This window comes from Oncorhynchus mykiss, chromosome 19 (assembly GCF_057628025.1).
Source record: "Oncorhynchus mykiss isolate SJ-2025 chromosome 19, ASM5762802v1, whole genome shotgun sequence".
NCBI lineage: Eukaryota > Metazoa > Chordata > Actinopteri > Salmoniformes > Salmonidae > Oncorhynchus > Oncorhynchus mykiss.
Genome location: NC_143040.1, coordinates 8,257,577 through 8,270,410, shown reverse-complemented (window position 1 = coordinate 8,270,410; position 12,834 = coordinate 8,257,577). Strand labels below are relative to the sequence as shown.

General features: G+C 42.8%; 2 protein-coding genes across 2 annotated transcripts in view; both read right to left on the bottom strand.

Moving 5' to 3' along the window:
• The window catches only part of LOC118936769 (scavenger receptor cysteine-rich type 1 protein M130-like), a 73,932-nt gene extending 71,326 nt beyond the window's left edge, over positions 1–2,606 (bottom strand). The window contains exons 1-2 of the mRNA XM_090211811.1: positions 2,578–2,606; positions 2,168–2,184 (exon numbers count right to left, since the gene is read on the bottom strand). Coding sequence (XP_090067937.1) covers positions 2,168–2,184; positions 2,578–2,606 — 46 coding nt within the window. The remainder of the gene's footprint in view (positions 1–2,167; positions 2,185–2,577) is intronic.
• Positions 2,607–6,882: 4,276 nt separating this feature from the next.
• LOC118936765 (uncharacterized) lies at positions 6,883–8,916 on the bottom strand. Its single transcript, XM_036933983.2, has 2 exons — positions 8,422–8,916; positions 6,883–7,621 (listed from the first exon to the last, which is right to left on the bottom strand). The coding sequence occupies exons 1-2, from the start codon at positions 8,687–8,689 to the stop codon at positions 7,098–7,100; spliced, it is 792 nt and encodes a 263-aa protein (XP_036789878.2). The 5' UTR covers positions 8,690–8,916; the 3' UTR covers positions 6,883–7,097.
• Between the last annotated feature and the right edge of the window lie 3,918 nt (positions 8,917–12,834).

Here is a 12,834-nt window from a genome sequence, read left to right as displayed (position 1 = left end):
TTGGAGGTCGATCAGTTACCATACCAGGCAGTGTTGCAACCCATCAGGATGCTCTCGATGGTGCAGCTGTAAAACCTTTTGAGGATCTGAGGACCCATGCCAAATCTTAGAAATACAGATAAACCTAGGGTATGGCTAAATGGGGTGTGTAGAAATACAGATAAACCTAGGGTATGGTTAAATGGGGTGTGTATAAATACAGATAAACCTAGGGTATGGCTAAATGGGGTGTGTAGAAATACAGATAAACCTAGGGTATGGCTAAATGGGGTGTGTAGAAATACAGATAAACCTAGGGAATGGCTAAATGGGGTGTGTAGAAATACAGATAAACCTAGGGAATGGTTAAATGGGGTGTGTAGAAATACTTGTTGGGGTCAGGGAGAGAGTTGAGTTATGTACTAGACTGGTTGGGGTCAGTGAGAGAGTTGAGTTATGTACTAGACTGGTGGGGGTCAGGGAGAGAGTTGAGTTATGTACTAGACTGGTGGGGGTCGGGGAGAGAGTAGAGTTATGTACTAGACTGGTGGGGGTCAGGGAGAGAGTTGAGTTTTGTACTAGACTGGTGGGGGTCGGGGAGAGAGTTGAGTTATGTACTAGACTGGTTGGTGTCAGGGAGAGAGTTGAGTGTTGTACTAGACTGGGGGTCAGGGAGAGAGTTGAGATATATACTAGACTGGAGGGGGTGGGGGAGAGAGTTGAGTTATGTACTAGACTGGTGGGGGTCAGGGAGAGAGTTGAGTTATGTACTAGACTGGTGGGGGTCAGGGAGAGAGTTGAGTTATGTACTAGACTGGTGGGGGTCAGGGAGAGAGTTGAGTTATGTACTAGACTGGGGGTCAGGGAGAGAGTTGAGTTATGTACTAGACTGATGGGGGTCAGAGAGAGAGTTGAGTTATGTACTAGACTGGTGGGGGTCAGAGAGAGAGTTGAGTTATGTACTAGACTGGTGGGGGTCAGGGAGAGAGTTGAGTTATGTACTAGACTGGTGGGGGTCAGAGAGAGAGTTGAGTTATGTACTAGACTGGTGGGGGTCAGAGAGAGAGTTGAGTTATGTACTAGACTGGAGGGGGTGGGGGAGAGAGTTGAGTTATATACTAGACTGGTTGGTGTCAGGGAGAGAGTTGAGTTATGTACTAGACTGGTGGGGGTTTTTTGCACGCCCAATTTTTCAGTTATTGATTTGTTAAAAAAGTTTGAAATATCCAATAAATGTCGTTCCACTTCATGATTGTGTCCAACTTGTTGTTGATTCTTCACAAAAAATACAGTTTTATATCTTTATGTTTGAAGCCTGAAATGTGGCAAAGGGTCGCAAAGTTCAAGGGGGCCGAATACTTTCGCAAGGCACTGTATATTCAATGTAAACCCCATTGAATACCTTTAGGGATGAATTGAAACGCTGACTGCGAGCCAGGCCTAATCGCCCAACCTCACTAATGCTGTTGTGGCAGAATGGAAGCAAGTCCCCGCAGCAATGTTCCATCTTCTAGTGGAAAGCCTTCCCAGAACAGTGGAGGCTGTTATAGCAGCAAAGGGGGGGACCAACTCCATATTAATGCCCATGATTTTGGAATGAGATGTTAGATTAGCAGGTGTCCACATACTTTTGGTCATGTAGTGTACATTCCCCTTCCATGCAAATGTGTAACTGTCTTTGCAGATGAGATTAAATCTAATTACATTTTTTTTAAATCATTTTTTAAATCATTAATATCAGAGGTCAGGGGTCAAGCTGAGCCGGACCAAGAGTGGAAAAGGTTGCTGGTTATGATGACATCACTGGTGAGAAGTCAGTAAAGACAAGATATTCAGTTGGCTGCATGTTAGTCTGTCAGCCCTATCTCTGTTGACATCTCACTTTCTCTCCACACCTTCTCTCTCTCTCTCTCTGTTCCTCTCTCTCTCTTCCTGACAGATAGCATCAGACCTGTTGCCTTGGTAACAGACCTCTATCATCTACACCCCCCTTCTCCTACTCTAACATCAGACCAATATAATATATAATATGTCAAGTATTAGTAGTTCCATAAAACACTACTTGTTATTGGGTTTTAGAATGGTTTGTATGGACACATGACTTTCTCCATGTGGGATAATAAAGTTTACTAATATTGAACTGCTATAATCACTGTAGATTTATACTCTACCTACCTGGTGGACTGACGCTTTGAGCCTGGAGGTCTGAGGAGAAAGAGAGAGACAGAGGAGAAAGGGAGGAATCAGAGGAAGAGAGAGGCAGAGATTAAATCAACATAACATGACCTTTCATGATATGATGGGGAAGACAGTGGTATGGTGCAACAACACCCATGTGTAAACACATTCCCCATCTCTCCTCCACCCTCCTCTCTCCCCTACCCTCCTCTCTCCCCTACCCCCTTCTCTCCTCCGCAAATCTCTCTATCCCATCCCCTCCCATCGTCTCTACTCTACCCTTCTCTCTCCTAACCTCCACTCTCCCCTTCCCTCTGTTCTCCCCTCCCCTTCTCTCTACCCTACCCTCTATCCCCTACCCTCCTCTCTACTCTACCCTTCTCTCTACCCTACTCTCTCTTCCCTACCCTATTCTCTCACCTATCTTGCTCTATGCCCTCCTTTCCCATCGCCCTTCCCTTTCTCTCTCCCCTCCCTTTCTCTCTCCCTACCCTCTCTCTCTCTCCTCCTCCTCAAATCTCTCTCCCCACCCCTCCTCTCTTCTCATCTCTCTCTCTCTCATTCTCTCTCTCTTTGTGACGTATAGTGTTGAACCTGTTGATCTTGACTCAGCTCATAGACCTCTAGCATCTACACCCCTCCCTTCTCCTACTCTAACATAACACCAATATAATATATAATACATAATATATACTCTCATTCATTTACATAGAGACAGATACAATCAATCATTGACACACTGAATATACAACAGTCAGATGCATGACACCATCACAACTTAACTGACATTAGTGCCTGTCCCCAGATGGACAGTTAGGCTCCAGTAAAGTACATTTACAGGTGATCACATCATTGTCCTGCTTTGAGACACATTTTTACTGTCTGCTTCCAGTTGCATGTTATTTTACTAACCCTGCAAATGATAATATATCTTACAATATCAAAACATATCTCAGTAACTGTCACACGTGTATATCATTATAACAGCATCCTACCTCTGCTCCACAACAGGGTCATCAGTACCACTGCAGGTATCATATCTGTCTCTAACTGGGGCTCCACAGTCTGCTGTCACAAAGAGTGGACTGAAGAGTGGAAAATACTGCTAGGCTATATGACTTCTCTCTCATTACGTCCTAACTTCAATGATGTGAGATTAACTTCTTAGCAACTTATCTTGGATCAGTGGTTGAACACACTACAGCAAACTGATATGTAAAAAAAAACTCCACAGGAAACTGCTGACAGAGCAGCAACATTTCACATAGTGTGTCCTATAATATCACCTCTAACTTTCTACTGCTTGAGTTCACCTCTTATTTAATATTGGCTTAATGTTTCAGCACCTAAATATAAACAGTACCAGCACCCAAAATGAGTAGTGATGAGGTCTCATGTTAGAGCAGGAGAAGGGGGGATGTGGTGTAGGAGCTAGAGGTCTGTTACCCAGGTCAACTCAACAGGCCTGATGCTGTATGTCAGGGTCAGGCTGGGCTGGGCCAAGAGAGGAAAAGGTTACTGGTTATGATGACATCACTGGTGAGAAGTCAGTGACAAAAAGATGAAGAGGAGACGAGAGGAGATGAGAGGAGAGGAGGGGAGAGAAGAGGAAGAGGGGAGAAGAGGGGAGGAGAGGAGAGGGGGGAGAAGAGGAGGGGGGAGAAGAGGAGAGGAAGAGGGGAGAAGGGGAGAGGGAGAGGGAGAAGAGGAGAGGGAGAGGGGAGAAGGAGAGGGAGAGGGGAGAAGGGGAGAGGGGGGAGAAGAGGAGGATGGGAGAGGGGAGGAGAGGGGGGAGAAGAGGAGAGGAGAGGAGAGGAGAGGAGAGGAGAGGAGAGGGGAGAAGAGGAGATGAGGTACTGTTTGTCACACCGTTCCACTCAGAGGACTCTACCTTTTGTTATCAAGTGGGAGTTTCCACCATATTTAGTAAACCAGTCATTTCAGTGAAGGGAAGTGAACAAGTGCACACTTTAGGAGAAAGGAGGATAATTGGGACAATCGTTCTTTCTAGTCTACAGTCCTGCGTCTATGACACCAGATTTCCACCTAGTGGCCATAAGAGGAACTGTCCTGTCAGTGTGTTTTTACTGCTGGCTCAAAACACATGACCTGCAAACAGGATATTATTCATGTGTGAGTACTAAAAGCATATGAATATAGTATATTATAGTATATTTATTATATATGTGGGTCTGATAAGTAAACACTTTCAAAGTTTGTGCGTAATTATTGTGCAGGACTGCATAATGCTGGGGAGCCTGGCGCCTTCGGGAAACCTCATGATATGAGTGATAAGAAGTGTTTAAAGAGGTGAGTTCTGAACCCTGTAGACTACTGCACTACCTCTGAAGAAGACCAGAGTCATTTCAGAATGAAGACTGCTATAGTTCTGACGCTGTTGCTGTTCTGCATCTCAGGACAAGAGGTGTCACTGAAGGACCTGGTTTGAATCCAGGCTGCATCATATCCTGTGATGGAGTGGTGCACAATGGGCCCAGCGTTGTTGTTTATGTATTTACATAGAGTGGTGCACAATGGGCCCAGCGTTGTTGTTTATGTATTTACATAGAGTGGTGCACAATGGGTCCAGCGTTGTTGTTTATGTATTTACATAGAGTGGTGCACAATGGGCCCAGCGTTGTTGTTTATGTATTTACATAGAGTGGTGCACAATGGGCCCAGCGTTGTTGTTTATGTATTTACATAGAGTGGTGCACAATGGGCCCAGCGTTGTCCGGGATTGGCCCTCATTGTAAATAACTATTTGTTCCTAACTGACTGTGTGGGAGGATTTTCCAGACATGGTAACTCTACTGTTCTCTTTGAAGTAGATAATCAATATGAGTTTAACTACTAGACATGTGTTAGCAGAATGAAGGCTGAGCCCATCTGACTGTACAAAGCTGGATCAACATCGAGTCAACTATTAGACATGTGTTAGCAGAATGAAGGCTGAGCCCATCTGACTGTACAAAGCTGGATCAACATCGAGTCAACTATTAGACATGTGTTAGCAGAATGAAGGCTGAGCCCATCTGACTGTACAAAGCTGGATCAACATCGAGTCAACTATTAGACATGTGTTAGCAGAATGAAGGCTGAGCCCATCTGACTGTACAAAGCTGGATCAACATCGAGTCAACTACTAGACATGTGTTAGCAGAATGAAGGCTGAGCCCATCTGACTGTACAAAGCTGGATCAACATCGAGTCAACTATTAGACATGTGTTAGCAGAATGAAGGCTGAGCCCATCTGACTGTACAAAGCTGGATCAACATCGAGTCAACTATTAGACATGTGTTAGCAGAATGAAGGCTGAGCCCATCTGACTGTACAAAGCTGGATCAACATCGAGTCAACTATTAGACATGTGTTAGCAGAATGAAGGCTGAGCCCATCTGACTGTACAAAGCTGGATCAACATCGAGTCAACTATTAGACATGTGTTAGCAGAATGAAGGCTGAGCCCATCTGACTGTACAAAGCTGGATCAACATCGAGTCAACTATTAGACATGTGTTAGCAGAATGAAGGCTGAGCCCATCTGACTGTACAAAGCTGGATCAACATCGAGTCAACTATTAGACATGTGTTAGCAGAATGAAGGCTGAGGCCATCTGACTGTACAAAGCTGGATCAACATCGAGTCAACTATTAGACATGTGTTAGCAGAATGAAGGCTGAGCCCATGTGACTGTACAAAGCTGGATCAACATCGAGTCAACTATTAGACATGTGTTAGCAGAATGAAGGCTGAGCCCATCTGACTGTACAAAGCTGGATCAACATCGAGTCAACTATTAGACATGTGTTAGCAGAATGAAGGCTGAGCCCATGTGACTGTACAAAGCTGGATCAACATTGAGTCAACTATTAGACATGTGTTAGCAGAATGAAGGCTGAGCCCATGTGACTGTACAAAGCTGGATCAACATCGAGTCAACTATTAGACATGTGTTAGCAGAATGAAGGCTGAGCCCATCTGACTGTACAAAGCTGGATCAACATCGAGTCAACTATTAGACATGTGTTAGCAGAATGAAGGCTGAGCCCATGTGACTGTACAAAGCTGGATCAACATCGAGTCAACTATTAGACATGTGTTAGCAGAATGAAGGCTGAGCCCATGTGACTGTACAAAGCTGGATCAACATCGAGTCAACTATTAGACATGTGTTAGCAGAATGAAGGCTGAGCCCATCTGACTGTACAAAGCTGGATCAACATCGAGTCAACTATTAGACATGTGTTAGCAGAATGAAGGCTGAGCCCATGTGACTGTACAAAGCTGGATCAACATCGAGTCAACTATTAGACATGTAAAAAACAGAACATAAACAGAATCTGTGTAGATGAGGAAAGGTAGACTAACAAGACGTGTCTGAACCATATCTGATCTGGTGAAGGATACTGGACACACACATGGGTTAATCACACAGACAACATCGGTCTGAACTTGTGAAGGCTACTGGACACACACATGGGTTAATCACACAGACAATTATTATTGGGGCAGCAGGGTAGTGGTTAGAATGTTATGTAAGGATCAGACTGTATAGGCTATATTACATGTATTTAGTGTATTATTGGGGCAGCAGGGTAGTGGTTAGAATGTTATGTAAGGATCAGACTGTATAGGCTATATTACATATATATATATATATATATTAGTTGTTATGGATATTATGACTCTACAGAGACACACAGTGGACGTGTCAAAATATGTTCCATTGATAAATCACACTTTATTTAACCTCAATGTCATCTTGAGTTTACATGGCATTGTAGATTTTAGCTGTATATAGGATGTATTCTGGATGTTTTCAGTGTGTTTTCAACCCTTTCAGACAATGGATTAATCACAATTAAAAATAGTGCACTAACATTATACGAAGTGAACTCAAGTCTGACAGCCCAAACAAACACACACATTCTCAGTCAAAAACACAAGTCAGAACACAGCCTCTCGATTCTCTCATGTGTTTTCAGGTTATCTGACTGGGAAAATGTCTTTCCACAGTGAGAGCAGTGGTATGTCTTCTCCTCCTGTATATTTTTATGTATTCTTTCATGCTCTTTCAGGTACCTTAACCGGGTAAATCTCTCTCCACACTGGGAGCAGCGGTACATCTTCTTACCTGTGTGTGTCCTCTCATGCTTGTTCAGGTTTCCTACCTGGCCAAAACTCTTTCCACAATGGGAACATTGGAAAAGCTTTTCCCCTGTGTGTCCCCTCTCATGCGTTTGCAGGCTCCCTAACTGGGTAAACGACATTCCACATTGGGAACAGTGGTAAGGCTTCTCTCCAGTGTGTATTCTCTTATGTGTTCTCAGGCTCCCTAACTGAGTAAAACTCTTTCCACACTGGGAGCAGTGATGTCGTCCTGCTGGTTTGGACGTCTCGGGGTCTGGTTTCCCTGAAGGACTCTTCCTGCTGTCAGAAGGAGAGTCTGGTCTCTCTCCTGTCAAAGACAAACAGATGATTTAATTAAACAGAGACCTGAATGAAACCTCCACATGATAAAACTTCCTATGACGTTTAATCTAGACTAGATCCCTCAATCACCTGAAGTCAGTTTTCACAAGTATTATTAAAGCGACTACAAAATGCAGGTCTCTGTGTGGTTCTTAGTCAGAGAGGCCTATAGAATGGTCTAGAATGTCATTGTATGCTGTAGCGTTTACACCAGTCCAGCCTACGCTTGACACTCTAGCAATGATAAAGTACTTTATGATAACGCGAAAATTAAATAAACGATTTGGTATCATTTGTATTATGGAAGATTGAATAAGTGTGCTTCAAACGGTTTGCTTGTAATGATTTGTAGCCATCGTCTCGACTACCTGTGCATGAGTGTCCATTCAACTCAGTTTCCCTACCTGAAAAAACGCCATTCCGTAAAGTGTTTTCGCGCACGCAAATTCAGGAAGAAACCGAAGAGCAGATGGCCTGACCGCGTTTTGCGACTGTCGGCTCACTTGACCGCAGTCAACGGTGGGCTGGAAACCGCCTCCAGTTTAGTACAGTGGAATTGCAGTATTGAATGAAGGCAAGTCCATTCCGTGAGACATTTAAGTTGTGATTTTAGGTGCAAATCCATTGTTAACGTTTTGTTGGCCAGCTTCTTGATGGTATTCACATCTTACAGTGTAGCTTAATCAATTCCTACATTAAAACACGGCATTTAAGCTCAGAACTAGAGTAGAATGCCGTTTTAAAACCACGTATCAGTTCAACAACTATTTTCAAGACAGGACTTACTGGTGTTACTCAGATCTTCTGTCTCCTTCTCTTCTTCCCTCTCCTCCTCCTTCAATATGACAGTTATCTCTCCTTCATTCACTCCAACAAAAGTATAATGTTTTTCTTCCTCTTCTTTCTGTGTAACAGCCTCACCCTCTACTTCTTCGTTTACTGTGACATCCTCCTCTTCATTCTCCTCTTTCACGACAACGTTCAGCCAAATACCTTCTTTCTCCTTCCAGCAGACCTCTTTTTTAGCAGGAGGGCAGTAGCTTGCTGAGCTCATGGTCGGGGATGTTAGCTAGTTAGCGACTTGCCTAGTGATAGGCTCATTTATCAAGCCAGCTACCGTTACCTGACTAAACGGAAATATGACATGAAATGGGGAAACTAGTTAAAAGACAGAATTATGTTCCAAATACAGAAGTAAATATTGACCGAAGCAGTCTGAACAGCTTGAACGTTTCCGCTAGGAAGCTACCGAGGTGGCTGACTAGATGTTGTTGAAGAAGCGTCCCGTCCACTACATTATACGTCACTCTGATAGCATCGCCTGAAAATCGCATATCGCCATCTGTTGACTGGAGTGGTTAACGCAGATAAATGTTTATTTTATTTCCAGACAAAAAGTGCATTTTTACATTTCTTTCATTAAATAATAATATAATAGTCAGACAACTGCAGATTTGTAATAAGTATGAATTTAAAACCTACTTCCACATTCTACCAACCCAACAGATGTTTCTACTACAGTGAATATTAACCAATGAGGTGGGTCTTTCCACATTCTACCAACCCAACAGATGTTTCTACTACAGTGAATATTAACCAATGAGGTGGGTCTTTCCACATTCTACCAACCCAACAGATGTTTCTACTACAGTGAATATTAACCAATGAGGTGGGTCTTTCCACATTCTACCAACCCAACAGATGTTTCTACTACAGGGAATATTAACCAATGAGGTGGGTCTTTCCACATTCTCCCAACCCAACAGATGTTTCTTCTACAGGGAATATTAACCAATGAGGTGGGTCTTTACACATTCTACCAACACAACGGATGGTTCTACTACAGGGAATATTAACCAATGAGGTGGGTCTTTCCACATTCTACCAACCCAACAGATGTTTCTATTACAGTGAATATTAACCAATGAGGTGGGTCTTTCCACATTCTACCAACCCAACAGATGTTTATATTACAGTGAATATTAACCAATAAGGTGGGTCTTTCCACATTCTACCAACCCAACAGATGTTTCTATTACAGTGAATATTAACCAATGAGGTGGGTCTTTCCACATTCTACCAACCCAACAGATGTTTCTACTACAGTGAATATTAACCAATGAGGTGGGTCTTTCCACATTCTTCCAACCCAACAGATGTTTCTACTACAGTGAATATTAACCAATGAGGTGGGTCTTTCCACATTCTACCAACCCAACAGATGTTTATACTATGAACACTTTCAGGTTAATTGAAGTTAAATTCCCAAAAGCCTAAAGAGGTTTGGTCATTATGAGGTATTGGAGCGTTGAAAGATGATGCACAACAACGGTTTCTTCCACGAAACCACGACAACAATAACCACCGCGGTCAAAATAACTGTAAAGTTATTCTCCATAGAAACGACTACCGCTACAATCGACCTGTTCGCAACACATGGGTATTAGATCTGACCTCATTGATCTGTCAGTAAGCTATGTTTACATGGGTATTGGATCTGACCTCATTGATCTGTCAGTAAGCTATGTTTACATGGGTATTGGATCTGACCTCATTGATCTGTCAGTAAGCTATGTTTACATGGGTATTGGATCTGACCTCATTGATCTATCAGTAAGCTATGTTTACATGGGTATTGGATCTAACCTCATTGATCTGCCAGTAAGCTATGTTTACATGTGTACTGGGATCTAACCTCATTGATCTGTCAGTAAGCTATGTTTACATGGGTATTGGATCTGACCTCATTGATCTGTCAGTAAGCTATGTTTACATGGGTATTGGGATCTGACCTCATTGATCTATCAGTAAGCTATGTTTACATGGGTATTGGATCTAACCTCATTGATCTATCAGTAAGCTATGTTTACATGGGTATTGGATCTGACCTCATTGATCTGTCAGTAAGCTATGTTTACATGGGTATTGGATCTGACCTCATTGATCTATCAGTAAGCTATGTTTACATGGGTATTGGGATCCATCAAAGGAGTCCTACCAGCTATTAGTGTAACGAACCTTGTAGGAAAGTACTACGTGGCACTGGTGGAAGATCAGACCTCACCACCATTTGACTGATGTTGGGGGCGTGTCTGAAGACTCCCCGTGGGATTCTTTAAAACCTCTTAAAGAGGCTGCAAATTTTTGCAGTTTTTTGTTAAAAATCGCGCAAAATTTCAACGTCCAGCTACTCATGCCAGGAATATAGTATATGCATATGATTAGTATGTGTGGATAGAAAACACTCCGAAGTCTCTAAAACTGGTTAAATCATGTCTGTGACTATAACAGAACGTGTGTAAGAGGCAAAATCCCAAGGAAAACTGTTCACAAAAAAACACACATAAAATATCCCTCCGCCAGTCTCTGTATTGTCTATGGCAAGGGAAAATAGATAGCGTCCAGTTTACAATGCCTACAGCTTCCACACGATGTCGCCAGTACTGGCGATTGAGTTGAAGTTTATCCTTGGTGAGATGAGGAATAGGCACTTCCTGTCTTCGGGTACAATTGTGGCTGGTATTGGAGCGGCCATCACAAAGCCCTGACCACAATCGTATAGAACATTAGTGGGCAGAACTGAGAAGGGAATTTTTACTAGGATTAAATGCCAGGAATTGTGATGAGATTAAATGTATTTGGCTGAGGTGTATGTAAACTTTGGACTTCAACTGTAGGTACCGTTACTGTGTTAAAAACAGAGGCAGTTGTGGGACTGATGTGTGTGGTGTTAAAGGGGAAATCTGACATTTGTTTCTAAACATTGGAGTAAAAAAATAATGACAGCTTTGTTATTGTTTCAACTGCAGATTGGTTGTTTGTTGTGTGGCTTTTTTAAAGGGGCAACCTGGGTTTTAAACAGAAACAAAATGGCAGCCCAGAGACCTGAGCTGTGTTGGAATACTCATACTAACTGTACTATTTGTGACGTACATTGAGTTTGTAGTTTGCTTATTGGTCGTAGTATGATATAGTTGGTTTAGCCAAAAGTTCCCTGGTATGCAAGCATTTCTAAACTTTTATTCACTTTCATGGGGTATTGTGATGTCATTATGGGGTACTGTGATGTCATTATGGGGTATTGTGATGTCATTATGGGGTATTGTGATGTCATTATGAGGTATTGTGATGTCATTATGGGGTATTGTCTGAAGATGGATAATAAATAAAAAAATGTAATCCATTTTAGAATAGTAGCCAAAGAACATTTTACTGGTTGAAGTCATTTTTAAATATAAAGTAGTACATTTTCGACAAAAACAAACATTATATTAATCAGGACATTCAAATGAACCTTACAATTATAATCCAAAGTAGTGTGAAATGCACTCATAAGCAACCTGGAAATGGAGGCTATATCTGCTGTCAGCCTATGAGAAGTCCCCTGAGTTTTCCCCCACGGGGGTGAATTAGTGAATAGACACAGAGATTAATGTGAGGTTCCTTGAGTAGCATCCTGATCTTACACTGATAGTGTGTTGTCATATTCAGAATACATCGTGGAAAAACTACAATCTCTGCTCACCTTTTTGCTCCAGGCAGATATACAACATCCATAACTAGTGGTTTCTGCATTAGAAGGGAGGGGTTTCTGCATTAGAAGGGAGGGGCATCTGCATTAGAAGGGAGGGGCTTCTGCATTAGAAGGGAGGGGTTTCTGCATTAGAAGGGAGTGGTTTCTGCATTAGAAGGGAGGGGTTTCTGCATTAGAAGGGAGAGGTTTCTGCATTAAAGGGAGGGGTTTCTGCATTAGAAGGGTGGGGTTTCTGCATTAGAAGGGAGTGGTTTCTGCATTAGAAGGGAGGGGTTTCTGCATTACAAGGGAGGTGTTTCTGCATTAGAAGGGAGGTGTTTCTGCATTAGAAGGGAGGGGTTTCTGCATTAGAAGGGAGGGGTTTCTGCATTAGAAGGGAGGGGTTTCTGCATTAGAAGGGAGGGGTTTCTGAATTAGAAGGGATGGGTTTCTGCATTAGAAGGGAGGGGTTTCTGCATTAGAAGGGAGGGGTTTCTGCATTAGAAGGGAGGGGTTTCTGAATTAGAAGGGATGGGTTTCTGCATTAGAAGGGAGGGGTTTCTGCATTAGAAGGGAGGGGTTTCTGCATTAGAAGGGAGTGGTTTCTGCATTAGAAGGGAGTGGTTTCTGCAACGAAATTGCATGTGCTTCGCCCTTGTTGCAATTTTAGCAAACACAGAAAGGGG